Genomic DNA, 27,991 nt, shown 5'->3' with positions numbered 1-27,991 from the left:
ACACTGCTGTATGTTATATATAAAAGAGAGTAAATCCTAAGAGGATCACAAGGAAAAAAAATTTTTTTTCTATTTCCTTAATTTTGTATCTATATGGAATGATGGATTTTCACTAAACTTATTGTGATAATCATTTCATGATGTATGTAAGTCAAGTCATTACGCTGTACACTTCAAACTTACACAGTGCTGTAAGTTGATTATATCTCAATAAAATTGGAAGAAAAAATAAACAAAAAAGATTTTCTCTGTATCATTGGTTTGGAGCGGTTTTATAACAATGTGCCTTTGTTTGTTTGTTTTTAGGCCACAGCACATGGCTTGTGGGATTTTAGTTCCCCAACCCGGGCGGCAGTGAGAGCACAGAGTCCTAACCACTTGATGGCCAGGGAATTCCCACAATGTGCCTTTGTGTAGTATTTTTCATCTACCTTTTGCTGGTGTTCATTGAACTTCTTGGATCTGTGAGCTTATATTTTTTATTAATTTTGGAAAGTTTTAGGACTTTACTTCTTCACGTACTTTTTCTGTCCCCCTTCCTCTCCTTTGGGGATTCTATTTCCTGCATATTAGGCCACATGAAATTGTCCCACAGCTCATTTATGCTTTTTTCTATTTTCAGTTGTTGGGGATTGGTTTTTCCTCTGTTCCATTTTCTTAGTTTCTACTGCTATGATTTAAACTACTGATGTTTTTCTTCTGCAATGTCTAGTCATTAATTCCATCTGGTGTATTTTTCATCTTTAGAATTTCATTTTGGGTACTTATATATATTCCATGTCTCTGCTCAACTTTTTTAACATATGCAGTGTAGCTTTAATAACTTTTTTAGCATCATTGTCTCCTAATTCTAATATCTGTGTCCATTCTGTGTTAGTTTCCATTGATTGATCATTATGGTTCATGTTTTCCTGCTTAAAAAAAAACAACACTCTTTTATTGAGATATAGTTCACATACCACACAATACACCATTTAAAGTGTACAGTTAGGACTTCCCTCGTGGCGCAGTGGTTAAGAATCTGCCTGCCAATGCAGGGGACATGGGTTCGATCCCTGGTCCAGGAAGATCCCACGTGCCGTGGAGCAACTAAGCCCGTGTGCCACAACTGCTGAGTCCGCGCTCTAGAGCCCACGAGCCACAATTACTGAGCCCGCGTGCCACAACTACTGAAGCCCACGCACCTAGAGCCCATGCTCCACAACAAGAGAAGCCACCGCAATGAGAAGCCCACGCACCACGACGAAATGCAGCCCTCGCTCGCTGCCGCTAGAGAAAACCCGCGCACATCAACAAAGACCCAATGCAGCCAAAAATAAAATAAATTCATTAAAAAAATAAAGTGTACAGTTAAATGGTTTTTTTAGTATACTTACAGAGTTCTGCAACCATTACCACACTCAGTTTCAGAACATTTTCAACACCCCAAAAAGCAATCCCATACCCCTTAGCAGTCATTGCCTTTTTTTCCCCAGTCACCTTCCTCCCCCACCCCACCAGACCTAGGCAACCACTAATCTACTTTGTCTCTATGGACTTGCCTATTCTGGACATTGTCTATAAATGGGATCATACAATATGCGGTCCTTTGTGACTGGCTCCTTTCACTTGACATACGTTTTTCAAGGTTATTCCATATTGTGGTATGTACCTCTTGCTCCTTTTTATGACTAATCATCTTTGTTTGGATAACAGACATTGTGAATTTTACCTTAGGTGCTAGGGTTTTATTATTAGTATTCCTATAAATCTTCCTGATCTTTGTACTGAGATAGTTAAGTTACTTGGAAACAATTTGATCTTTCAGGGTCTTCCTTCTATGATTTGTTAATTGGGTCTGTACTGGTACTTAGTGCAGGGCTAATTATTCCCCACAACCTTCCTGTGTATTCTATGCCCTGTGAATTGTTTTTCCAATTGACCTATGTGCCAGGCCTAGTTCTAATCCAGTTGGATGGTTCTTTCCCTGGACTTGGGTAGTTTCTTCATATGCATGCACTTATCAGTACTCTGCTGAATATTCAAGGGGGACTCTTTGCAGATCTCTTTGGTTCTCTCTCTGTGAAGCTCTCTCCTGATATTCTGTCCTTCGAACTCTAGCTGTCCTTGTCTCTCTGGATTATTTTAATTTAGGGAGGCCACCAGGCTCTACCTTCTCCCCTTTCTGCGCCACAGCATGAAAACTCTCCAAGTGGTAACTTGGGGCGGTTTGGGGCTCATCTTCTTTCCCATTTCTCAGGGATCACTGTCCTTCACTGTCTGATGTGTATGTCTTAAAAACCATTGTTTCATGTATTCTGCCTTCTGGGGGGGGGCAGTGGTTGGTTGTTTCATGTGAGAGGACAAATTTGGTCCCTGTTACTCCATCTTGACTAAAAGTGCATGAGCCAGGGGTTGTATTTGTGACACCACTTGGACAGTGGGACCAACAGAATTTGCCAATGACAAATAAGGAGAATCAATCATGATATATCTGCTGTTTGGCTCAAGTGACAAACTGGGTGTTATGGTGCCATTGGCTGAGATGAGGGAGACAGGAGGGTGGTTGAGCCAGGGAAATTTAAGAGATCTGTTTGGACGCATTAAATTTGAGATGCCTTATGAGACATCCACGTGAACACGTCAAACAGGCCATAGCATATGAGTCTGGTGTTCAGGAAAGAGGTCTAGGCTAGAGGCCTAAATTAGTGGATCTTCCAAATATTTGCAATAATTAAGGCTATGAGACAACATGAAGTCACCTAGGGAGAGAATACTGACTACAAAAGTAAGGCGGCCAGGATCATACCCAAGGACACCACAGTATCTGGAAATTGGATAAAGACGGAGGAGTAGCCAGAGATATAGGAGAAAACAAAGAGTGTGAGAGCAAGAAACTGTGGAATATGCTGGGTGGTTACAGGAAGGTGTAGAGAAGTGACTGCTGGTTTGGGAAGATTGTCACTCATCAGTGATCTGGTTAAGAGCAGTCTCAGAGACATGGAAGTGACAAAAGCCAAACTGAATTAAGTTAAATATGCTCTGGGAATTCCCTGGTGGTCCAGTGGTTAGGACTTGGCCCTCTCACTGCCGAGGGTCCAGGTTCAATCCCGGGTCGGGTAACTAAGATCCCATGCTGTGGCCAAAAAAAAAAAACAGCTAAATGTGCTCTGGGATGTGAGGAAGTAGAGACGGAAGAAAGCCAGAAGATTGGCTTTGCTGAGGAGCACAGTAATGGAGTCACGCCTAGGGTAGTACATGGGGCCAAAATTCACAAGTAAATATGTCTGTGGATGTTGACAACACAGTACATCAAACAACCTAGGTGGCCATCAGTACGGGAACAGCTGAACAGTTATACATTTATTCCACGGAATACCATGAATCAATTAAAAAGGATGAATAAAACAGATGTCCATTATATATTAATAATTTTTTAAAGCACCAAAACAATATTTGAAAAAAAGTAAAGGATGGGTGGATTGTGTCAATATCACAACTGTGTGATACTCAGTGTCACAACTGTATGATACTTAGTATCGCAACTGTGTCAACATTCTGAGTGTAGTATTTTACTATACAACATGTTACCTTCAGGGGTAAGTGTTAAAGCACATGGGATTTCTCTGTATTATTTCTCAAAACTACACGTGAGTCCACATCTCAAAATTTATAAGTTGAATACAAAAATATTTCCAGTATGTACATAATTGGGGTCTTTTTTCCTCCCACGCTGAACACTTACACCTCTTGCCATCAAAAATACTTTTTCACTTTGTAAATAAAACGAAGCATGGGTGGGATGGGGAATCCCATCCTGGCTTCCCCTGGCTATGGGGACAGACTCAGCTTTGAAGGTCTCCAGGCTCACCCCCGCCTCGGGGCTCCCCGGTCGCCTCCCTAGAAGTCTGGGAGAACTACAAATAGCTAACAGGGGCGGCCCCTCTAGCCCACCTCAGAGGTCCAAGTCTTGTTAGCCCAGAAGGTAACGCCGCTAGCTCTCCGAGCAGGACCCAGTTACGGAATTCTCGCCCTTTTCCGCTCAGCGAGGGGAAGGCTCTCTCTCTCCCACCCGTCTTCAGTTCCTTCAGACAGTCATGCCCTGGCGGAGCGTCCTCTGCTCCCAGCGCTCTCCTGGGAGAACGCCGCGCTCCCTCTCTTTGCTCCAAAGACCCAGAAGCTGTTTTAGGAAGACTGCAGCCGCGCTTTCCAGAGAGGGTGAGTCATTTCCGGTCACAGACTCCCTCCCCCGGAAGTAAGGCCTGATGTAAACAAGGGAGTGGGGCGGTAAGGCCCGGGAGGTCAGAAAGCCGGGCCGTGGGCGGCACCGAGAGCAGGGGACGCGCAGAGGTCAGGTCAGTGCAGGCGGCAGGGAGCTGGGGCATGGCCCAAGGATTGGTTGCGGTCTGGGGGACGGAGGGGTCTTTTCAGCAAGGGTCTTGGTGGATGGGGGTGTATCTAGGACAGGGATCTTGAGTAGGTGCTGGCACTGGACGGAGTATGAGGGTGGTCTTGGACATCAGTGGTGGTAGCGATGTGTGAGGCATCCCTGGGCAGGGTTCCTGGGTGGCAAGTATCTTTGGAATGGGGGGTCCCAAAAAAGGGATCTTGGAAGGTGGGGCTGTCTAAAGAATGGGCCTTTGGGGGCGAGGTGGTCCGGTGGAGGTGGTACAAGGGGGAAGGGAGGACGTTTGGAGTGTGGGAAGGGGTGTGCCTGGGCAAAGGTTTGGGGGAGATGGGGGTTTGAAGGGAGTATGGGGACTCTGGGACAAGAATATTAGGGGTGGTCCAGGGCAGGCATCTTGTGGGGGGGATTGAGTTGTCCCAGGTAGGGGTTTGGGGAAGTGTGTGTCCTGGGCAAGGGTTTTGAGAGGTTGGGGTGCCCTGGAGCAGGGTCTTGGGGAGACGATAGGGGGTCTGGAGGAGGAACCTTAGGGGGATGCAATTCCTGGGGGTACGTCCAAGCCAACCCATGTCAGAGTCAGGGACAGCAGAACACATGGAAGTGTATGTCCCAGGGGTGGGGGATTTGGAGTGATAAGGGAATCCTGAGGTAGGGTCTTTAGGGCATACAGGGGTCTGGGGGAAGTTCCAGGTTGTCCATGGTTGGACAGAAGTTAGCATGTCGTGAGAAGGGGTTGTGTGGAGGTGGGAATGGGGTCCTGAAGGGATTTCGGGAAGCCTGTGGGGAAGGAAGGTGTGAGAGAGCTCTGGAGTGGTAGAATAGGTTGGAGTAGAAGGACATGGCGGGGGAGTTCCTGTGAGCGGTGGACCAACTGTAGCAGGTCTCAGGGCCAGGTCAGGGAGGTGCAGGAAGAGGTGGATGTTTGAGCCCCCTTTCCCCATTTATTGACAGGCAGACGTAGGTGCTGGGTCCAGGTGTAAAGATGAGAAGTGGGTAGGGGGTGGTTCCAGGCCATGTTGGGCACTGGAGCCAGAATTGGCTGAGGGTAGAGAGGAGATATCACTGGGATACCCCCTACCCCATTATCTCTTGATAAGCAGTCAGTCAGGGAGGGAGTAAGGAGGAGGTGGGGATGTCCAGGTCAGGGTAGGCCGAGAGAGCTGGAGTCAACCAAGTGTAAGAAGATGTGAATGTTCCTGTCCATGCTCTTTGGGGTCTTGGGAGCTTAGAGTGGAAACCCTAGGATTCTCCCCCTGATTTTGTCTTCTTTGCAGTCCTGCTGGGGTTAGGTAGCAGAGTGGGAGGAGGAAGAAGAAATCAGTTGGGGACAGGAGTTCTAGGACTCAGAGAACAGACCCCAGGACTCTTCCCAACCCTACCCCCATTTGTGTCCAGGGAAGCAATCCTGGACCATGACTCAGCAGCCACTTCGAGGAGTGACCAGTCTGCGTTTCAACCAAGATCAAAGTGAGAGAGGCTTGTGCCTGGGCCCTTTTGGGAGGGAGGGAGGGAGAGAATGGCCAGAGGTGGGTGTTAAACCCCTAGCTTCCCACCTGGACATCCTTTGAGGCAGCCCGGATTCCTCCTGTCCCCAGGCTGCTTTTGCTGCGCTATGGAGACAGGTGTGCGCATCTACAACGTGGAGCCATTGATGGAGAAGGGGCATCTGGGTGAGCTGCTGGTGGGGGAGGGGCAATGGGCAGAAGGGATGGGCTGGGCATTGGCACCCACCCCTACTGACACCCTGGTCCTTGTCCAGACCATGAGCAGGTGGGCAGCATGGGCCTGGTGGAAATGCTGCACCGCTCCAACCTGCTGGCCCTGGTGGGCGGTGGTAGCAGCCCCAAGTTCTCAGAGATCTCAGGTAAGTGTCCTCATCCGGCTCCACCCTTGGCCCAGATTCCCCAGAATCCTAGCCTCCCGGAGGCTCTGGCAAATGAAGATGTCAGAGTAACTCAGAGTCACACAGTGAGGCCTACATCTTACAAGTCCTGGATCTTATTGCTTGAGAAGCTTGGTGTTTTGTCTTCATTTAACAGACACTTGTTGAATGCCTCCTGTATGCCATGTCCTTACCAATGGAGCGCTTGCTGTGAACCTGGTGCTGTTGTTACCACTTTACATGTATTAACTCATTTAATCCTCACAGTGACTCTGTGTGGTAGGAAGTATCATCATCCCCATTTTTGCAGATGAAGGAACTGAGGCCCAAAGAGGTTAAGTGATTTATCCAAGGTGACACAACTAATAGGTTTTAAAATCTTGGGGCTGTCTCCCTGGTGCCCTCTTGCTTTGAGTCTCAAGCACCATCTTATTTTAAGGGCTTTTGTTGATCCCACTGGGACATGGCAAAAGATGCCCTAGGATTCCTCACAGAAATCTTCTGGGGGGTATGAGCTGGGACCCTGGAGGCAGAAATAGTTACTGATGAGAAGTTACAGGCCTGGATGTGAGTCCCTGCTTGGTTGCTGATGGGTTGTGAGGTCCTTGGCTAGATAGAAAACCCCTTCGAGCCTCAGCTTCCTCATCTGTAAATGAGTATAACGGTTCTAGAACCTGTCTTCTCAGGAATCACATCTACAAGTGCTCATGCTGTGTGAGGTCATATTGGGTGTTAGCAAAAGGTTAAGCAAGTGGGTTGAGGTCCCATGGGGAGTAGGGGTAGGTCTTGTGTCAGCAGGGCTGCCCCTCACCCTAAACCTTGGCCCCGACAACACACCCACCTGCCCAGCAGTGCTGATCTGGGACGATGCCCGGGAGGGCAAGGACTCCAAGGACAAGCTGGTGCTGGAGTTCACCTTCACCAAGCCAGTGCTGGCTGTGCGCATGCGCCATGACAAGTGAGCCTGAGGTGGGCTGGGGGTGGGGGAGGTCGGAGGTCCCCACAGCAGGCTAGAGGGTTAGTCCTGCATGGGCACCCTGCCCTCCCCTCACGACCATCCTGTGTTGTGTGATGCCCACAGAATCGTGATCGTGCTGAAGAACCGCATCTATGTGTACTCCTTCCCCGACAATCCCCGAAAGCTGTTTGAGTTTGACACCCGGGACAACCCCAAGGGTGAGAGGACCCAGAGATGCAGGTGTAGTGGCAGGAGGCAGTGGATGGGGCAGAGGGGCAGAAATGAAGAGAGATAGAAAGGGGCACACAGAAAGTAACTGGGAAAGAGAGGCAGGGAGAGAGTCTTTGCATAGAGATGCTCCAATGGGCTGAGATGCCCATACTACCATTCTATCCATTTTCCCATCCTTAGCCAGTTCTCTCTCTCTACTCTCAGCCCCGCCTCACCCCTGGCTACCTCAGATAGCAGAGCAGAAAGGCTCATTAAGGACATTAATGGGTATGCCAGGGATTCCTGGGCCTCCCGGGGCTGCCACAGCTGCATAGGGAGGCAGGGAATCTGCCTTGATGGTGGGGAGCACACCTGAGGACAAGCCCCCTGTGGGTTCTGTGGGTAACATGTATCATGGAAGGTTGAAGTCCGGCCCTTATCCAGCTCTGTCCATCCTGAGACCCTGCCTGGCCCCAACGTCCTCTTTACCAGCCCCCTACCCCACCATAGGGCTCTGTGACCTCTGCCCCAGCCTGGAGAAACAACTGCTAGTGTTCCCAGGACACAAGTGCGGGAGCCTGCAACTTGTGGTGAGCTGTCCAGTGGGCAGGGGTGGGTAGGTGGGCTGGCTCTCCCTGTGGACTCTTGGCAACTTACCTCCTTACCACCTACCCCAAGCCCAAACTGCTCCTTCTACCATAGGACCTGGCAAGCACAAAGCCTGGCACCTCATCTGCTCCGTTTACCATCAATGCACATCAGAGCGACGTGGCCTGCGTGTCTCTGAACCAGCCAGGCACGGTAGTGGCCTCGGCCTCTCAGAAGGGCACCCTTATTCGCCTTTTTGATACGCAGTCCAAGGAGAAGCTGGTGGAGCTGCGCCGAGGCACTGACCCTGCCACCCTCTACTGGTGAGCACAGGGTATGCCTGGTGGGCTCCTGACCTCACACCACATGACATGGGCGTCACCGCTGGTTTGTCTTTCAGCATCAACTTCAGCCATGATTCTTCCTTCCTGTGTGCATCCAGTGATAAGGGCACAGTCCACATCTTTGCTCTCAAGGATACCCGCCTCAACCGCCGCTCTGCGTGAGTGCCTCCTGCCCCACCCTGCCTCACCCCCATCCCCCTGCCCATATATCACACCTGGGCTTAGCCAGTGTTGCCTGCAGGCTGGCTCGCGTGGGCAAGGTGGGGCCTATGATTGGGCAGTATGTGGACTCTCAGTGGAGCCTGGCAAGCTTCACCGTGCCTGCTGAGTCAGCCTGCATCTGTGCTTTTGGTCGCAACACTTCCAAGAATGTCAACTCTGTCATTGGTGAGTGGGAATAGCCCTTGACTGGGGGGTACTGCATGGGCGAAGGCCTACAAATTGGACCTGAAAGAATTTTAGGGCATGGGAGGCCTGAGGGAGCCAAACGGGTGGTTCACTTCCACCATCACTAAGGGAGATGGCACGTGGCAAAGACCTGGAGATAGACCCTGAGCCACGGGACACCTGAGAGGACTGGAGTGTGTGGCTTTGGCAGCATCTAACCTTTTCCAATCCTCCCCCCTCCTCCAGCCATCTGTGTAGATGGGACCTTCCACAAATATGTCTTCACTCCCGATGGAAATTGCAACAGAGAGGCTTTCGATGTGTACCTTGACATCTGTGATGACGATGACTTTTAAGGACCCTGTGGGTTGTGCTAGGGACCTGCAGTGGCAGACTGCAAAGCCTGTGCGGGGGTGGGAGTGCTGTGGAAGCCACCAGCCAGAAAACATTAATGGAGCAGGTGCCCACTTTCCACTCTTAAGAGCAATGCCTAAACAGCTCAGTCGCCCCAAGCACTTCTTGATGACTGTGTGCCCGCAGAGCCAGGCCAGGGACTCAGAGAGACAGCGGCCCCCCTGGGGCTCCCAGCCTGGAGAAGACTGCTAGGGACCCAGAGTGGGTGCCCTAATCCAACCTGTGGGGATTTTTAAAAGACTTCCCAGAAAGAGACGATCTCTGATATGATGAATGTGAATAAAAGGCCCTTAATAGTATTTATGGCTGGACCTCGGGAGTGGGGCCTGGAGGAGATGAGGCTGAAAAAGCCCTGCAGGAGTTTCCTGGAAAGGTGTGAACCTCTTGGACCCTGACAGGAAGGAAGTGGGATCCTGCTCGGGTCCTTCTGACAGTCTCTGCATGTCCTCTAATGTCTGGCCACTGTGTGCCAGAGACGCCAGCACGGCCCAGAACCGTCCCCGTGGCGCCCCCGCCTGGGGGTGGACGGGAATGCCTCACCCCACAGCGGAGACTTAATTTCCCAACGGCCCCTGCTACCTTGCAGTTCCGGCGTGTTGTTGGTATTTTCGGTCACGTGTGCTGCTGCGCCTGCTCAGTCCACTAGGTCGTCAGGGTAGTGGTTGCAGGGCCCAGACTCCGTTTCCCGGTGTGCCCCACGGTGGCGCGGTGTAGAACGGGTGTTGTAGTCCGGCCGCTCCTCTGACTGGTCCAGCTACATCGACCGGCAGGATGTCGGAGGTGCGGCTGCCACCGCTACGCGCCCTGGACGACTTCGTTCTGGGGTCGGCGCGTCTGGCGGCCCCGGATCCACGCGACCCGCAGCGATGGTGCCACCGCGTCATCAACAACCTTCTCTACTATCAAACCAACTACCTTATCTGCTTCGGCCTCGGTCTCGCTCTGGCCGGGTGAGGGAGGGAGGGAGGGAGGGAGGCGCAGGTTGGCTGGGGGCGCCCGCTGGGCATGGAGGGTGGACCCGCGGGATTTTGAGGGGGCTGCAAGACCTTGAAGGGCGAATTCAGTAGAGTGTGAAACTGAAGGGGAAACTGGGAGACAGAAGGCCTGGAAGAGGAATCTGAAAGGATTAACCTTTGCAAAGGGTGGGTTTAGGGGTAGGTTGGGATGGGGGGGGCCGACTGGAGTGGGTCCTGTGGGGGTAGGGGGAAGTGTGGACCTGAAGACAAGGAGGGCCCGAAAGTGGGACATGACTGTGCCTGAGGGGTGATGGGGCCAGATTAATATGGCCTTGGAGGACTTATGACAGGGACAGGACGTGGTCAAGTTGAAGGGTGGACTTGTGGAGGATCTGGGCTTGGAGAGGGGCCTGGCTATAATTGGAGTGCTCCAGGAGCAGGTACCTGTTGGGGAACTTGAGTCTAGAGGGAGGACCTGGGGATGGAAGACCTGAGACCAGGGAGGGATGGAGAACCTGGAAGAGGGATTTGGGCAGGACTGGAAGTTAAGTGGCACTGAAAGCCTGGAAGGGATTCTAGTAATGATGGAGGGAGGAATCTATAGGAAATGGGAATCTGGAGGGGGAATTTGAAGGGAAGTCTGGAAGGGACTCTGGGCCTGGGGAGAGGGAAATGTATGGAAACAGAAGGACTGGAAGAGGAATTTGCAAGGGCCGGGCCTTTGCAAAGAGTGGGTTTGGGGGCACGTTGGGATGGGGGGGCCGGCTGGAGTGGGTCCTGCAGGGGTAGGGTCGGAAGGAAAGAGAAGGGAAAGGCTGTGAGCCCTGGGGCCTAGCGGGATGGGAGGGCCCGAAGCAGGAGATCTCAGGAAGATGGGACTGTAGGATTGACAAGAAAGAAATGAGGGTCCACAGGGGAGCCCAGGGCTCCTGGGAGTTGGAATCCCTGAAGGGTGGACCTGTTGGAGACAGGGCTGACGGGAGTATTTGCCGGGCTGGAGGGTCTGGAGCGGGGACGGGGGGTGGGGGTGGGGGTGGGGGTGGGAACCAAAGCTCTTGGGGCACGGACTCTGGTGGACGGTGGTCTGGGAGGCACGGGGGCCAGGCGGCCCTCTCCCCGCCTGCCCGGCTAGCTTAGTTCCATTGTCCCCGCAGGTACGTGCGCCCGCTGCACACCCTCCTAAGCGCGCTGGTAGTGGCGGTGGCCCTTGGCATGCTGGTGTGGGCGGCTGAGACTCGAGCAGCCGTGCGCCGCTGCCGTCGCAGCCACCCAGCCGCCTGCCTGGCCGCAGTGCTTGCTGTCGGCCTCCTCGTTCTCTGGGCCGCGGGCGGCGCTTGCACCTTCCTGCTCAGCATCGCCGGGCCTATGCTTCGTGAGTCTCCACTACCCTGAGATGGCCGGGAAGACGGCCACCGCTCGCAAACGGCGCCGGGCCCGCCCTACCCTGGTTCCTGGGCTGAGAGGGGGCTGGGACACCCGGCGGGCAAGGCCACACCTCCTTTACAAAGCGCCTTCCCTGGCTTTGCTCCCCTCCCTGGGAACGCCCCTCCTACAACCGCCCTTCTGGGCGTCACTGCTAGTATGAAGTGCCTTCCACCGGCCACGTCCCCATTACTGGGCACCCTCCCTGGCCACGCCCCTGTTGCGAAGCGCATTACTCCGCCACACTAGCAGGGTTCAGAGGCGTCCTGACTACCGACCACGCCATTGGTCTGCCTGTGCTCCAGTTCCCTTCTCTGGGCCCCCATTAGCTAAAGGCTGATGTTCCATCCCACTGACCCCGCTCCTCTCGGTATTGCCCACAGTGATCCTGGTGCACGCGTCACTGCGCCTGCGCAACCTCAAGAACAAGATTGAGAACCAGATCGAGAGCATTGGTCTCAAGCGGACGCCAATGGGGTTGCTGCTGGAGGCGCTGGGACAAGAACAGGAGGCTGGATCCTAGGGCCCTGGGATCTGTACCTAAGACATGGAGAATGCCATCCCCACCCTGGCCCAGACCCAGAGCCCTTTCCCAGTCCTTAAAATAGGAGCCCCTGCCCAGTTCATAAAACAGGACAACTGCAACCCTTCCCCCAGGTCCCAAACTGGGATATTCCCTCATACCCAGCCCCCCAGTTTAGGAAACCAGAGTCTTCCCAGTCCTGAACTTGGGAACCAGAGACACCCACGTCCAGCCCAAAACTGGGGCTTGGAGACCAGAGCATCCATGGCCAACATCAAACTCTGGGCCCAGAGACACTCCCCCTCAACCCCAATCTGGGACCCACCTATCTCCCACGCTCAGCCCCAAAGCTGGGGACTGGGACCAAGGCATTCTCAGATCTTGAACCCTGGACCAAGGCTCTTCCAGACCCCACCCCAGCTTTGAACCCAGGATCCAAGTGTTCTCAGCCCCCATCTGGGTGGAGGATTCAGGTATCCTGACCCAGTTGAACCCTTGGTCCCAGGTGACCCCAACACTCACCAGTCCCACTTGCCTCCCTCCAGCTCTGCTTACAGATTCTGCCACTTCCCAGCCCACCCCCCACAAAGTTCCACAGTGACAAGGACCAAGGAGTGGGAGGGGGTGGGGTGGGGTGCGGGTAGCCCTGACCAGGAATGGGGCATATATATCAGTGTTGCTACAACAATAAAGGCTGTTGCATTGCTCAAGCCAATTTGGGCCTCCTGGGTAAAGTCTGTGTGTTTCAATGGCCAGAAGTGACCTGATTTTCAACTCTACTAGAGACTTTCTGACTGGGTCCCTGTCAAATATGTGGGCTGAAGGAGGAGCTCTCAGTTCCTTTCTTGAACCTATTACCTCTAGGGTGGCATTAACACACAAGGGAGTTAAGGGCACCGAGTGTTTGCTGCCAGCATTTGTATTACTAAGGGCTCTTGGCTAGGAATCTGAGCACGGACAGGCAAAGAAGTTGCCCCACATCACAAAGCAAGTAAAACCAAAGCAGATGACATTATCACAGGCTGTTTCCATGGTGCTATATATTTTTTTCTTGTAAAAATACATTATCTAGTCTTAGCTAAAGATGTGGGCCCCCAAGGCAAGGCAGACAGGGAAGCAATGCATGGGTTCAGTTTACACATTTATTATAGAAATCCCCTTCCAGTGTGGGTAGTGTCTTGGGCCCAGATCCATTAGTACAAAAAGAAAAGTTTAACACTAGGTAAAGGGGGTAGGGGAACCCCCAGCTCCAGAAAGCCACAGACAGGTATCATAGAAAACACAGCTTATGTGGATTTGTTTAAAAAGTGGTGGATGGAAGGAAAGCCAAGGAAGGTGTGACATAACCCGTGGCGAGACGTCACTTGAGGATTTCATTGGCATCTACCAGACGCCAGGTTCCACCACCGCCACATCCCAGGACACAACACACCCAATGGTTTTGCCCTTTGGTCCTCCTGCGGGGCCTCCTGATTGGGGATAGTTGGGGCAGAGGAGGCTGCCGCCAAAGGCTGGGTCGTCTCACTCTGTGGGCAGAGGCAGCGGGCACAGACAGGCAGACAGGGACTGGGGCGCCTTCAGGCACCCTGGGGGAGAGAAAATGAACACAAGCCCCCCACCCAGACTTCAGTCCTTCCAAATGTGGGCAGAGACTTCATTCCTTCCAAATGTGGGCAGCTCCCCAAGAAAAACTGCCCCAGTGGGGGGTGGCAGGGAGTTCTGTTCACACCGGAGTCTCCTGGCTGCCCCAAACTGGGCCCTGAGACCCTATATGGTTCATTTTGTGGAGGGGGCTCCTGAATGGAACAGGCTGGTCATGGGGACAGGAATGAACCCAACCAGGACGAGATCACAGTTTCCTTTTTTATAAAACGTCTAGTGTTGAGGGAAGACAGTGAATACCTAGATCACAACTGTAAACAGAAATGGAGGAAGGGGCTTGGAGTCCCCATTACATCATCCCCTCTCCTTTCTTTTAAGCTGGCGGAGGGCCCCCAGTCCCCAGCACAGCGTGAGAGGAGACACAGGGTGTCAGACACCTTCGTGGGCCCACGGGGAGCCAGGGGCCTTGGAAGATCACATTGGTGCCCCCCAGGACCGAGAGCAGCCACACCCCAGGGCTCAGCGAGGTCAGCTGTGTGCTCCCCAGACTGAAGTCATACCCAGGCCAACAAGGGGCATGTGAGAAGGGGTCAGACCAGTGTCCCCGGGGTCTGGGGGTCAGAACTGGAGGACTGCTCCCCCTGTAGCGTCAGGTCACTTAAACGAGCGCTCAGCTCCTGGGGGTACAGGAAGTCCGCGTAGTATCTTTAGAAGGGGTAGCAGGAATCCGGAGGACAGGGTGGGAAGACAGAGGAGAGAGGAAAAGACAGACAAGACACAGAAAGAGAGAGGAAAAGAGGCTCGTTAAAGAGGTGGAGGCAGGCACAGGACAGCACCTTTAGTCTCTCAAGCATGGGGCATGGTGAAAAGAGGAAGAAAAAGGCAAGGGGCACAGGACGTCCCTTCCTCCCAGCACCCTAGTTTCAAGGCTCATTTTCAGCTGACATGCACTGGTTGTTCAAATATTAAAATTCTTGTATTAGCTTGGTGAAGAACTGCTGCTACCAGGACCCAAGATACCCCTCCACCGAGACCCCACGGACTAATGCGAGTCAGGCAAGGCCCAGTGAGCCCGGGCCAAGGCTGCAGCTACTTCTCTCGTGGTCCATGTCATTAGCTACCATGACTAGCTGGATCCCTGGCCTGGACACCTTTGACATCTGCCTCAAGAGACCCCTACCCATCAGTAAAAGCAACCCCCATACCTGCCGGAGACAGGGGGCGCCGTGAAACTCCTTGAGTGCGGGAGTAGCGCCTGGCTGGGGGCCCCATACAGCGCCTGGCCCACCTCATAGCAGCGGGCATGGAGGAAGGGCGGGTGCTGCGGGCCCATGTGGGGGAGCCCAGGCCGGCGCTGGGGCCCTGTGGCCAGTCCCGAGTTCCGGATGTACCAGTCCCGCAGCCCCTCCAGGGCAAGGTTCTTGTGGCCACTGCGCTCACCAGCTGGGGGGATACGGGAGGGTGGGGGCATCCACAGCAGAGGGTTGGGATGCACCTCTGGGCCCTCAGTGGCCTCCAGGGGCAGGCCACAGGGCTTGGTGCGGGTGGCACGGCTGTGGGGGTCCTTGCTGCGGAGGAGGGGGCTGCTGCCGTCAGCTGCATACACAGGTGGTGGGCCTGGGAGCATGGTGAGGAGCCCATCCCGGCGAGAGAGGGGTCCTGGGACCTCAGCTGTGGGCAGCAGCTCCCCCCAGCCTGTCCCGCCGCCACCGCGGGGCAGGCCCCGGTCCAGGGAGTAGTCCAAGAGGAAGTCCCCACACACAGGTGGGAGCCGGGGGACCCCGCGGGAGGCAGGGGCGGCTGAGCTGGGCCGGGCAGCCCGGGGAGGGTCTGGGGGGCCAGCCGTGCGGGAGGAGAAGGCAGGAGTTGGTTGGGGACGCTCATATAGCACCTCACTGCTCTTGCAGACTGGGGGACCAGCGGCAGGGGGAACCAGAGGTGCAGGCGGGGAGCCAGCTCCCCCACTAGCTGCCCTGTCCACCAGCAGGGCCTCGGAGCTATTGCTGCGGCGGGTGCGAGCTGCGAAGAGGGAGGCACGGTCGGAGACAGGGTCCGCCCGGGGGAAGCCCATCTGGGAGTCCTGGCTGCCGGACCACTGGCGAGAATGGAGGCCTTCAGGTCTGGGGGCGCAGAGGTGGGGGTGATGGGAGAAGGGTCAGAAATATCAGGGAGATGGGATGAGTGCCCTCCCTATCCTGCCTCTCTCTGAGCCTTCACCTCCACACCTCCAAAATGGGCCCAGGATTAGAAGCTGTGTGTATAAAGGTGAAAGGTAGTGGCATGTAAAGAGCAGCAGAGGTTCTGCCACGGACTGGGGAGCCGAGGGGTTAAAAATGTACGGGGGTGCCTGGGACTGTTAGCTCAGAGGGAGATGTAAGTGTGTGTAGGGCTCAAGAGGAAATGCTAGCAGGGGAGGGCGGAGGGCTCTTCCTAACACATCTGACCCCTCATCCCCTGCTAAGGTGCTTCTCAGGGCTCCCCGCCTCCTCTAACATGAGGTCCTAAACCTTAGGCCAGGAATTCAAGACCCTTCCTGAATTCTCTGTCCCATCATGTGTATGAACCACCCAAAACTATCATCCCAACAGCCACTATTCACAGAATGCAAGTGTCACAAGAATGGGGACTTTGTTTTGTTCACAGCCCGGAAAAAGTAGGCACTTAGTAAGTACATATTTGTTTAAGAGGTAGTAAGAGTACCATGGTTAAAAGCATGGACTCTTGAGTCAAACTTGCCTGGGTTCAAATACCAGGTCTTCAGTTTACTAGCAAGTTACTTAACCTCTCTGTGTCTCAGTTTCCTCATCTCTAAAATGGGAATAATAATAGCACCTACCTCACAGGGATGTTGTGACAATTAAATGAGTTTGATACCAAGTAGAGCACTGATTCCTAGCAGATGGTAGGTACGTGGTACATGTTAACCAGAACTCATTTATGCCTACAGTATCTTCCACAGGCAGATATTATTATCCCCATTTCACAAATGAGGAGACAAAGATTCAGAGAAGGGAAATGACTTGCCCAAAATGCACAGAAAAGCTCATTCTCAAACTTTGGTGCTTCTGCCCCAGATCCCCACCCCCTTCTCCAGCAAGACAACTCCTATTCACCTTTCAAAACCCAGCCTTTCTTTTCTTCTCACTTTTTTTTTTTGGTCAATTAAAAAAATTTTATTTATAATATGATATGACACATATACACATATGGCATATTCCAAAAGATATTTAACCTATATTTCTTTATCATGCAATAGGGTGCACTATGAAAAGAAGTTCTGAAACAAAAATAAAATTCTTGCATTTTCATACAACCTACATAGAAGATCAGAATAAAACTGATAGATTCAAAGCCCAGTCTTTCATGTCCCACACCCTTTGATAATGCTCTCCCCAACACGCCCAGTTAGAACTACCGGTTCCCTCCTCTGGTCTTCAATCTCACCCTCAGAGTCCACTTACTTGCAGAGCTGGGGGCCAGCGCCCCGGGTGAGGACAGGGGTGGCAGGCACACTTCGCCCCTCAAAACTGGAGGCACTCCTGGGCAGCGAGCGTGTGGGGCTAGACAGAGACGAGCAGGCATAGGTGGGGGTCCAGGTTAGAGACTGTACCTAGCAGCAGGCCCTCCTGCCAGCCCAGGCTCAGCTCCCACTCCTGGCTCCTGGGGAAGGAGGGGAGGGGCTCACCCTCACCTGGTGGGGCTGGCCACAGAGTTCCGCCGGCTCTTCAGATCCCCATAAAGATCTGACGGGGGTGGTTTCCAAGGGGTTCGCCACTCAGGGCTGCCCCCAGATACTGCCCGCAGCTGGTCCCAGGCCTTCGGTGGTGAAGGGCGCTCAGCCAGAGGGAAGCAGCCACGGGGCTCCTCTGAGTGGAAGGGAGAAAGTGGGGGAGAATTCAATGGGAGGGTGCCTGAAGGGTTGTGGGCAAAGCAAAGGGCAGGGGCTAGGGAGGTAGGGAGGGGCAGAGGGCTAAGCAGGTAGGACAGGCTGAGGAAGAGCTAAGGGATGAGGCAGGAACTGGGGCTGATGGGGTGGGGTGGGGGGACTGAAGCAAAGAAAATGGGGCCTCCACTGGAGGATGGGTCATGGCTAAAGAGGAGCTGAAGAGGGAGGGTGGGGGCTAAGCATCAAAAGATGGGCGGATTTGGGCGACAGGGGTCCTCACCATTATCATGGCTGGCCCCAGACTCTGAGAGGGAGCTGCTCTCCGAGTGCAGGACTACGTCCTCTACAGGTAAGAAGGGGAGACCCCGGCCTATCAATGCAAGGTCTGGGCGCCATCCCCTCACACCACTGGGCCGTCTCCTCCCCATCCCGTACACTTCCCAAGCATCCACCTTTATCTAAATCCAAGACCACCAGAGGCTTGGTCCCTCACTTTCCTGATGCCTATTCCCAATGGCCCCACCCTTGCCCAGGAGCCAGTTTACACAATTCGTCTTACTCGTAGGGCCCCTTAAGTTCTGCCTACCTCCCACTTTTCACTGGCTGCTCACCCACTCCACCTCTACCATGTCCCTTAGCCAATGCCCACCTTCCCACTTTCATCGGTGGGGTGACAGGGCCTGGCTCACCTTGGCTGAGCTGAGCGAGGCGCGTGCCCAGGCAGACTCCCTGGGCAATGATAACTGCCCCAGTGGACAGCGGCAGGGGCTGCGGCGGTGGGATCCCCGGGAGACCCAGGTGGGCCCGGACGTCCCCAAGCTGCTCCTCCAGCTCATGCAGCCTCCGCAAAGCATCTGCCTGGACCTGGCGCCGACGTCGGCGCTGCTCGGCGCTGAGCTCAGGGGCCAAGGCCAGGCGGCGGGCAGCTGCCGCAATCTGCTGCTGCACTGACACTTCGCGCTCCAGGGCCTCGAGCGCCAGCTCCTGCGGGGCCTACCCGAGAGGGTGGGACAGGACCAAATGTTGGAAAGGGAAATAGCCAAGCACCAGGACCAAGTGGTGGCAGAGCCCAGCTACGCTGGAGGCGGGGCCTGCCCCTCCTGGGGGTGGCCTATTCTCCCTCTGGGGGCAGGGTCTGTGTGGATTAGGGCTGGGCCTCTTCATCTTCCTGGGGGTGAGAGGCCTATCCTGACAGGGACCAGCATCCTCTCTCAGACCTGGAACCCACCTCCCTCAAGCTCCTTCCCTCCTCACCTTAGCCTCTCCTTCCTCTGGCTGCAACCCGCTCTCGCTCTCGGCTTCCTCCGGGCTCCTGTCCCACCCCATGATGGGCTCTGCACGCCCATCTGCTCACCTTGGCAGGGCACAAGGAGTGGTGTGCTGGATTGGGGTGCGGTGGAGGGTAGGCGCGGGCTGCAGGCGGCCGCCGGCGGACCAACTGGGGCCGTTCACCAGGCTCCAGTGGGCACTCGGGGGGCAGCTGGCCAGTCAGCTCCTGGGCGGGGGCAGGGGTCAGAGACTACCAAGGGTTAGTTGGGGGGATGTGGCAAAGCAGTAATGACCCCCGAAGGTACAGAAGTCCTACTAGGAGCCCAGCCCTGCTCAGCACTCATGCCTGTTATTTCTCTTCCTCCTCCCAATTCTCCACCAGGTGGGTGTGCAGCAGAGACTCTCAGCCCCTCAATGGCCCAAGTCCCTGGGGCAGTGGGCACGGGAGGCAGGGAGACCTGCTCTGGAATACAGAATTTCATAGCTTTTATAAAGGTGACACCATCTGTACACTGCATATTATATGACATTCCATTCAGGGCCTGGGCTGCATGCTCTGAACTGCATTATTATTTCTGGCAAACGGTGTGGACATTCACAGCAAGGGGGGTAAATCGAAACTATAAATCACCCCATGTCAGTTCAGGTCAGGTTTCACTGCCAAGTTTTGGAAATGACTTGTTTTGTTTTGTTTCTGAGGTTTTTTGGATTTCAAACTGTTGATAGGGGATGGTGGCAAAATATCACCATATTTTATTGATTCTCAGATGTGCAAGCTGAGCTTTGGGGAATCTATAGCTCGGACAAGTGGCTCAGCCATCACCACCGCAGTCTGCCTACCTCATGCCTGCTCCTCACCCCCCACCAACACCCTTAGGGTACGGCCCTCACCGCCTCCTGGAGACACACTTTTCGTAGCTCCTGAAGTTTCAGGCTCAGGGCCTCCTGCAGGGTCCGCTGACGGTCAAGCAGCCCCCGCAGACGCTCTGACTTCACCTGGGGGGCAGCCTCTCCAAACAGGGCAGCTGGACACAGAGGAAGCAAAGATCGGGGGGCAATCAGGGCAGCCTGCGGCAGCTGTGGGGCCAGGGACCAGCCCTTCCCCAGTGGGCAGGTGGTGACTCAGAGCAGGGGAGGAGGCAGCAGGAGGGGGAACCAGATACTAACCTGAGGCACTGAAGGTGGGAGAGCTGATCAGCTGACCTTTGACTTCCATCCTGGTGCTGTCAAGAGGCTGTGGCTGATGGCTGGACAAGGCCTAGCAGTGATGCACGGGAGCCACTGAGGAAGCACATCCGGTGTGCACCGCCAACTTCCCCCTCTACCCAGGTTTCCACACCCCAGCTGGGATTAAGGGGTACCCTGACCCCGCCCACCTGCTTGGCCTGCCCTCTCAGAATCTGTGTCAATGTCAAGGCCCTGGTACCTTGGTTCCCTTCCCATTGAGTGGGAGCACAGCAAGTGGGGAGCTGGGTGGACTTACAATGCCTCCTCAGAGGCCCATGGGCCACAGTCAGGAGTCTTGCCTGGGAAGGGAGAATTAATGGTACAGATTCAACCAACTACAAGAACAGTAGGCATTTATTAAGCACCTGGGTGCCTGGAACAGTTACCTTCTATGCCACATTTAATCTTCACAACCACCCTGTGATGGCAGTTCCGTGATTATCGTTACCCCCATTTTAGAGATGAGGAGAGTAAGACACAAAGACATGAAATAACCTGCCCTTGGCTACAGATGTAGCCAGGCCCACCCCTCCGTTCCAACACTCCCCCTTACTAGAGGTGCTGAACCCCACCAATCCCTCATAAGCTCCCAGCCCATCAGGCCTCCAGGCCTTTGTGCAGGCTGCCGCTGCTGTCCGGAGTGCACTTTTCACCTCTCGCCACTCCAGCCCCTGGTTCTCTCTTACATTCTGGGGCTTCAGTGTCATTTCCAGAGGTGGGCCCCCGCATTATGTCCCCTCACAACTGCTGTCAAACAAGACTGTGCCTCCCTTGTATATTTAGGAGGACAGAAAATGTGTCAGTATATCTGGCACTCAGAACACTTCTGTGCACACATCAAGTGCTCAATGAAAGTCTGCTGGGTGAATAAAAGAATGGCTGTGGTCTGTGGGTCGCTACTTGTCCCAACTCTATCCCGCGGCCCTGGTGCGGCAGGGAGAGCATTCACTTGGCCTCAGGACCCCGCCAGCCCCTCCCCACATGCCAGCCTGTCCTGCACCCGGCACAGGGAAGTCAGCCTGCTGGGACTGGGAGTGGCAGAGCCCACAGCTGCAGATAACAAGCTGACTGCCTCCTGCCTCCTCCTCTGCCCCCAGACACCCTGGCTGACCATGGAGCCGGCCTTGGCTGGCGGCCAGCCCTGCCCTCATCCCTTCCTCTGGAGTTTGCTCCCTCTGTCCCACAGCCTGCTCAGTCCCCAGCTGGGCAGCCAGGTGACATCACCTCCCACCACCTAGCCTGACCTCGGTGGCAGGCGATAGGGAGGACCTCATGAGGCCAGAGAGGTCCCATCCCCACCTACCTCGCACTTTGTCATGACATGGTGGCCAGGTGTGAAGACCCAGGCAGCCACGGAGGGATGGGTTCAAGCCCCTTCCCCATCTATGCATTGGGGGTGTGGCCAAGCTGCTAATAGGGTGCCACCAGCTTCTCAGAAGTCCTCCCACCCACCCCATGGGGTCTGTGCCCCTCCCACAAAGCAGGGGTTCCTTGTCCTCAACATCAGGGGTGGGGTCAGTCCCTAAAGCCTTTTTGCACATCCAGGCAGCAGCATGTGCTCTGCAGAGGTGCTCACATGCCCTTACCACCCCCCTCCAAAGTCTGACATTGGCGGCATGGCAGGCTTTCCTTGAGGTCCCAGCTTAGCCTCCTCTGCCCCTCAGCTACTGGGGTTCCTTCTTCCCCAGTCCCCATTTGGGTTTGAGGAACTCTAAACCTTCCTCCACCTCAACAGGAACCTCAACTCCTCCCCAGTGGGCCCGTTCACCAGGATTGGTCCCACATCCCATACTGGGATGCCTCGAGCCTTCCTTCCCCGGGAACTCGTGGCATCCCGGAAGTCCACATGGGGTACAGGCAGGAACACCGACTCCACCCTGTCAGCCTGACCTCGGGGACATAGCTAGGGCCTGAGTCATGGGGTCATCGGGCAGGGTCCACGCTCCACACCCCCAACACACTCACACCCGCTCCCAAGCCTCTGCCTCTGCTCACCTACCCTCTGCATATTGGCCTGGGGTCCTGGGACTGCCTGGTTCCCACCCAAAGATGGTGAGAAGGGGGAATCCCAGCAGTCCCCTCCCCAACACACCCCCACACCAGCCCCTGGGTCTCCCCACTGGTGACCCTGTGTCCCTGTCCCGTCCCAGGATGGGCTGCAGCAAGATAGCTGCAGAGGGCACCCCCCACACCCAGAGGCGGGCCCAGCAGGTTTTTCAGGTCTGCCCGTCTGACACCACAGCCGAGAAAAATTCCTGGCTGTAATGACTGTTTATAAGCAAGACACCTCACCTGGGTGGCACCCCAACACCTCAGTGGGACCCCCATTTCCACATCCCGCCACCTTTGGAGCAAATACAAACTCCCAAAGTCTGGGACTGTTCCCCACACCGCCCCAGAGGTCCTCCCCCACTGCCCTCACTCCAGGGAAACGGTGTGGAGGACCAGGCAGGTGCTGGCAAGTAGTTTCTCAACAGCCCAGTCTGGGCTCTCCTAGGGGGCTGGGCCCCAGGTTGAAGGAGGGCAGAGGCTACCCCTGCAGGGGAGGAAGGGGGAGAGGAGGTAGCGGGGAGTAGAGAAGGGGGACGCTGGCTTCTCTTCTCCCCTATCCCTTCCCCTCATCCACTTCCGGCAAGGAATTAGCTTCATGCCAGGAAAGGAAATTGGACATTTTAGGCTTCGCCCCTCTAGCCAGGCCCTCCTTCCTTGCTGTGCCTCTCACATAGACCTGGCTCTCTCCCACAAGGAACTTCAGCACACCCTGTGCCCTTCTCCCGCCACCCCTTGCCCCTGGGCCCATTGTTCCCAGGTGCTCACCAATGCCAGAGCAGAGAGGTGCTGTGGAGTGGCCTCAGGTACCTCAAAAAAAATAGTTGTATCGACCAGGCCCTGCTCCGGCTGGTAGTGGCAATAAGTGGGTGAGCGCAGTGGCGGATGCCTAGGCCGCCTCCCACTAGGCAATGGCCCAGCCTACCTGGCCAGGGACTGGGCCGGCCCATACCTTTTAACCCTTGCCTGCCTGACACCAGGGCTCTGGCCACCCTTAGGAGCTGTCTTGGAGCCAAGTCCCCTCAGGGTGTCCAGCACGGCCAAGAAGAGAGCCTGGACCTCCCCCCTCCCCCCATACACCTAACAGAGGACTGAGGAAGAAGAGCTAAGGGTCGTGGGAGCGGCGACTGCCTCTGGTGCTGTCCAAGTACCCAGATCAGACCCTGCCCACCCTAGGGTACTACCTGGGAGCCAAGGGATGGAGGTCTGGGGAGTTGTAAGCACAGGAGAGGACTTGGGGTACCTTGGGTGTGCGTCTCTTGGCAGCACTCCACGTTCCTGACACCCCTACCCTTTCCTCCCAGGGCAAGGCAGGGGTGGGAGAAGGTCTTAGGGCAATTCCCACCCTCACTGGGGTAATAGTTTGCCAAGTTGGGACAGACAAGGTCCACTTTTATAAGGAGAGACCATGTCTCAAGACCCTACCACCTTCTGCAGCTTCAGAAGAAATCATCCTAGCAAATGGAAGAAACACACTGGTGGTTTAACCCCTCCTGACCCCTACAAACCTGGGAGGATGGCACAGACCCAGCTCCTCATAGCCAGCTTGGAGAGATGAAATCTGGGGCTCGCAGAAGTGAAGAGGCCCGATTCTGATCACAGAGTCATGAGAGCAGGTAGAATCAGAACTCAGGGGGCTGGGTCCTGGGTTGCAAGTTGACAGAGGCAACTCCTGCACGGGAGGAGGAGTGGGAAACGGGGCTCATGCTTCTTCACATCCAGGCTGGGTCTCCCCAGATCCTCCCCCCACCTCCTGGGGCATTTCTGGCAAGGAGTCAAGGAAATGGAGGGCTCTGCGTCTCTGCGATGTACTGTTTCCCCCACATCACCACCTGGGCTTTGGGCCTGCCCCGGCACACACCACACATCTTGAGCTCCATTTGGGACCATCTGCTCTGTGACCTCAGGGCCCAAGCCCAACCCAGGCCCCGACAGCAGCCCACGCCAAGATGTGATAGAGCAGAGTGAGGAAAGCTCCCTCTCCAATTGGCAGGTGGGCCAAGCCTGGAGAGGAACTTGCTCTGTATCAGCAATGCCCAGTGTACCCCAGTGTACGTGTTACTGAGGCTTCCCACCACCCTGCCCACCTTTCTTCCTGGATGTGAGATTTCCGGCACGGGACCCAAAGGCCCCTTTCATCACCCCCCTTCTCCCTCCCTTCACTGCCTGGGGCTGATAGAGGCAGCAGCCACAAGGTGGGCAGCTGGGTGTTGGTGGGGAGTGTCCTCTCAGCCATGGCCTCTCCCACATCTTGTGGGACACCAAGGAGGCTGGGAAGGGGGATATTTATAAAATCAGAGCTGAATTCCCTGGTGGTCCAGTGGTTAGAACTCCTCACTTCCACTGCAGGGGGCACGGGTTCGATCCCTGGTCGGGGGACTAAGATCCTGCAAGCCGTGTGGCACGGCCAAAAAAAAAAATCAGAGCCGAGAGGGACAAGTGTATCTGGCCAGCAATGCAGATTGAGTCTCAAGGCTTAGATTTCTGCATTTGGAAACGGTGCTAACAGAGCCAATGGAGGCCAAAGTAACTTTGGAAGACATTTCAAAGTGCAAGAAAACTCATACCACATCATTAACAACTGTTAATAATTACAATAATAAACTCAGGCAGAGGCGGGCTGGGGCGAGAGTAAGGAGGGAAGAGCAGGTAACTGGGTCTCTTGGGCCAGGCAAGGCGGAGTCACCCACACACTTCATTGCCCTGGTGCACAGCTTTTAACAGTCTGGAAGACAACCACCTCTAAGCCCCACCCCAGCGGGGACCTGAGCCTCCTGTGGCCTCCCATAGGGCTAGCAAGTGGTGGGTCTGAGATTCAACCCAGCTCTGCCACTTCCCGGCTGTGTGACTGCTTGGAGAAGTCACTGAACTTCTCTGTGCCTCAATGTCTTCATCTGTAAAATAGGGGTGCTGACAGCAGTATAAAACTCGCAGGGGGGCTGGGAGCATGACAGGAGCTAAGACATTCAAAGACTGCTTAGGACAGTGCCTGGCCCATGGTAAGTGCTCAATATGTATATGTAATATGTCATACATAATTACAAGTATTCCTCCCAGTCCGAACTCAGGAATCAAATACACACACACACACACACACAACACACACACACACACACACACACTTTGAGACACAGCTGGTATCCCTCAGCCTCGAAACCCTCCCCACTTGCCGCCCAGATATAGAACCCTCCTTACTTGCCAAACCAGACATATTTGAAACAGAGCTGTTTTCCCTCATTATCCAACCTCTCCCTCCTCAACATCAAAAATGCAGGAACCAAATATATTCAGAAAAATTGTCTGAACTCTCACTATCCAAATACAGGAGCTGAATGGATTTGGATACATTTTTGAGATAGGACTGGTATCCCTCACTCTCTGAGCTTTCCTCACTCACCAGGCAAAAGAGAGGAACCAAATACATTTATATAATGCGGTACCCTTACTATCCCAACTCTTGCCACTGGAGCACAGGAAAATGAATAGATTTGAATACATTTCCGAGTTAGAGCCATTATCCCTCGTTATCTGAATTCTCCCTACTCACTCTGCAAAATGCAAAAACAAAATAACTTCAGATAACTTAATATCTTTCACTGTCTGAATTATCCAAACTCTCCCTCTCAGAACTTGTGTACCAAATATACTGGGACAGTGAGGGATGTGTGTGTTGTTATTAATAGGTTTGGATACCTGTTTTGGATAAATGAAACAGGTCTGATATTTCATTATTCAAACTCTCACTATTCTCTATGAGAAATACGGTAATAAAACATAATTGAATGACATGTTACTTCCTCACTATTCAAATTCTCCCTGTCTGTCCTCAAAATCAAGGTGATTCAGACAGTAAGAGAACTTCTTATTTTTCTTATTTTTGTTATTGTCACTACTGGATGAGCCTGATTCTAACAGAGGGCCCCCAATACACACAGACCTGCCCACAGAGGTAGGATGGACTCAGCATCAAGATTTGTACTGCTTACTGCTGACAGGAGGAGGATAAACTCCTGCCCCCATCCTACCCCTACCAAGCCCTGAAGCCTCTGGCCTAGGATGGACTTTTTTCCAGGCCAGGAAAGCAGGGATCACTGCACCTGGGATCAAGACCAGGAGACGGGGGTAACATGATCTAGAAGACTCACACATACCCCTGAGTCCCCCACCCCTACATGGGGCAGCCCCCAACCTAGCAAGGCTGGAAACATGACTCAGACCTCAAAGACTCCCAGAGAGTCATTGAATAATTTAGGGTGTTCTTTCACACTTGGAGAGGGTAGGGGGCACAGGAAGAGTTCCATGCCCTCCTGGGGCAGGGAGAGAAATGCAAGCTCTGTGTGAGATCACTGGGTGGGGGAAATCACATGTGAAAACTCCCTCAGCCTCATGGGGCCCACAAGGCTGCTTGCTCTTGCTCATGCTAAGAGAAGCATTTGGGATGAATTTCAGAGATAATAGGTACAGTGGAACCTCCAAGTTCATGGTCAGGGTATAATGGAACCCCTGTCCTTCTGGGCTCAGAGGAGATGGAAAGTGGGCGTTACGAAGGAGGGAGATCTGAACAGCATGGAGGGGCATGGGAAGGGGCAAAACAGGGGCCTGGGGTTGGGGCAGAATGAAGACACAGGACAGGAAGGGGTATAAGGGACAAAACAGAATCAGAGTTGTAGGATGGAGGTCAAAAGATAAGACAGAGAAGAATCCAGGACACTGGCCAGGGGCTAGGATGGACAAAGGCCAGAGAAAAAGTAGGGGACAGTAGGGGACAAAAGAGGAGGGCAGGGATCAGGATCAGTATAAAATGGTAGTCAGAAGACATGATGGGGGACAGGCCAAGATAGCGGTTCAAGGAAGAGGATAGGGAAAAGAGCAGGTTCAGGGTGGAGGTAAGGAACAGGAAAAGACCACAACAGAATGAGGATAGGAACGAGGACAGTGACAGGCCAAGAGAAGACAAGGGAAAACAGCATAGGTTTGGGGGCAGGGACATGGCAGGAGGCAAGAGGGACAGTCTAAAGGTGGTGGGCCAGGATGGAGTTCAGGAGACAGGAGGGGGACCCGGGGGATAGTACTGGGTGGGGAGAAAGTACATAAGTCAGAGGTCAGGAATTGGGACAGACCTGGATCAGACTGGGGTTAGGGGTTCAGGACATGACTGGAAGGCGTTCAGGGTCTGGACAAGAGAATAGGCAGGTCAAGCATCAGGACAGAAACTGGGGAGATCAAGACAAGACACGATGAGCTTCAGAGATGGAACAGGGTCAGGCAAGGATCTGGGGTCAGGTCAAGGATCCTGAGAACATAACTGGATGGGGTCTGGGGTCAGGACTGGATTTAGAGGTACAAAACAGGGGTTGAGGATCATACCAGGCCAAAATATGGTTAGGTCAGGGGTCAGACCAGAGCTCCTGGGGTCAAGACTGGCCGGGGTTCGAGGTTAAAAAAAGATGTAGCCTGGTAAGGCAGGGGTCGAGGGGGAGACCACGGGGTCAGAGGTCGGGGGTGCACGAGCAGGTACATCGCCGGTCAGCGTTTCCGGGCCTTCACCCCGCCGTCTCCTCCCTTCCAACCCCAAGCGGGCGTTACTCACCGAGGGTCCTCGCCCCGCGGCGTAGGCGAGGTCGGTGCAGGCCTGAAAGAGTGGTGGGAGCGTCCCTCCCTCGCTGCCCCCAGCTCGTTCCCGGGCTCGTGCCTACTACCCTTCCGCGCCCTGCCCGTGGGCCGCGTTCGGCCGTGCGACTATTAACCCTGGGGGCCAGACGGGGGTGCGGGGAGGGTGAGAGGGTAGCAGCCGCTCGGCCGAGGGCAGTGGACCCCGGCCCCCCACCTTCAACTCAGGTCTGTCCGCTCCCAGCGGCACCGCCACCTCCGCCGCTGAGCGCGAGCCTGG

At 54.5% G+C, this 27,991-nt stretch overlaps 3 protein-coding genes across 7 annotated transcripts; 2 read left to right on the top strand and 1 right to left on the bottom strand.

The window, feature by feature from the left end:
• The first annotated feature begins 4,233 nt into the window (after positions 1 to 4,233).
• On the top strand, positions 4,234 to 9,475 carry WDR45 (WD repeat domain 45). Of its 2 annotated transcripts, XM_007450903.1 has the most exons (11): positions 4,234 to 4,334; positions 5,780 to 5,851; positions 5,980 to 6,054; positions 6,144 to 6,248; positions 7,119 to 7,224; positions 7,348 to 7,442; positions 7,945 to 8,024; positions 8,137 to 8,345; positions 8,423 to 8,524; positions 8,608 to 8,753; positions 9,000 to 9,461. In XM_007450903.1, the coding sequence occupies exons 2-11, from the start codon at positions 5,797 to 5,799 to the stop codon at positions 9,107 to 9,109; spliced, it is 1,083 nt and encodes a 360-aa protein (XP_007450965.1). In that variant the 5' UTR covers positions 4,234 to 4,334; positions 5,780 to 5,796; the 3' UTR covers positions 9,110 to 9,461. The 2 variants fall into 2 exon arrangements, with proteins under 2 accessions (XP_007450965.1, XP_007450964.1); XM_007450902.1 differs by lacking the exon at positions 4,234 to 4,334 and having other exon boundaries at positions 5,786 to 5,851; positions 7,116 to 7,224; positions 9,000 to 9,475.
• Positions 9,476 to 9,929: 454 nt separating this feature from the next.
• On the top strand, positions 9,930 to 12,779 carry PRAF2 (PRA1 domain family member 2). Its single transcript, XM_007450901.1, has 3 exons — positions 9,930 to 10,117; positions 11,278 to 11,495; positions 11,929 to 12,779. Exons 1-3 carry the CDS (start codon positions 9,939 to 9,941, stop codon positions 12,066 to 12,068), a joined length of 537 nt encoding a protein of 178 aa, XP_007450963.1. The 5' UTR covers positions 9,930 to 9,938; the 3' UTR covers positions 12,069 to 12,779.
• A 413-nt stretch (positions 12,780 to 13,192) lies between these two features.
• Positions 13,193 to 22,975, bottom strand: CCDC120 (coiled-coil domain containing 120). Of its 4 annotated transcripts, none has more exons than XM_007450898.1 (11): positions 22,912 to 22,946; positions 20,202 to 20,351; positions 20,029 to 20,083; positions 19,717 to 19,850; positions 18,911 to 19,051; positions 18,246 to 18,540; positions 17,837 to 17,899; positions 17,362 to 17,536; positions 17,132 to 17,230; positions 14,876 to 15,790; positions 13,976 to 14,375 (listed from the first exon to the last, which is right to left on the bottom strand). In XM_007450898.1, the coding sequence occupies exons 3-11, from the start codon at positions 20,039 to 20,041 to the stop codon at positions 14,261 to 14,263; spliced, it is 1,950 nt and encodes a 649-aa protein (XP_007450960.1). In that variant the 5' UTR covers positions 20,042 to 20,083; positions 20,202 to 20,351; positions 22,912 to 22,946; the 3' UTR covers positions 13,976 to 14,260. The 4 variants fall into 4 exon arrangements, with proteins under 4 accessions (XP_007450962.1, XP_007450960.1, XP_007450959.1 ...); XM_007450897.1 differs by having other exon boundaries at positions 14,161 to 14,375; positions 19,993 to 20,083; positions 20,215 to 20,351; positions 22,870 to 22,967; XM_007450899.1 differs by lacking the exon at positions 13,976 to 14,375 and having other exon boundaries at positions 14,651 to 15,790; positions 19,993 to 20,083; positions 22,912 to 22,975.
• Between the last annotated feature and the right edge of the window lie 5,016 nt (positions 22,976 to 27,991).

This window comes from Lipotes vexillifer, unplaced genomic scaffold, assembly GCF_000442215.2.
Source record: "Lipotes vexillifer unplaced genomic scaffold, Lipotes_vexillifer_v1.1 scaffold129, whole genome shotgun sequence".
In the NCBI taxonomy this organism is placed as follows: Eukaryota; Metazoa; Chordata; class Mammalia; order Artiodactyla; family Lipotidae; genus Lipotes; species Lipotes vexillifer.
Note: the sequence above shows the minus strand (reverse complement) of the source record. Positions and strands in the feature narration are given on the sequence as shown.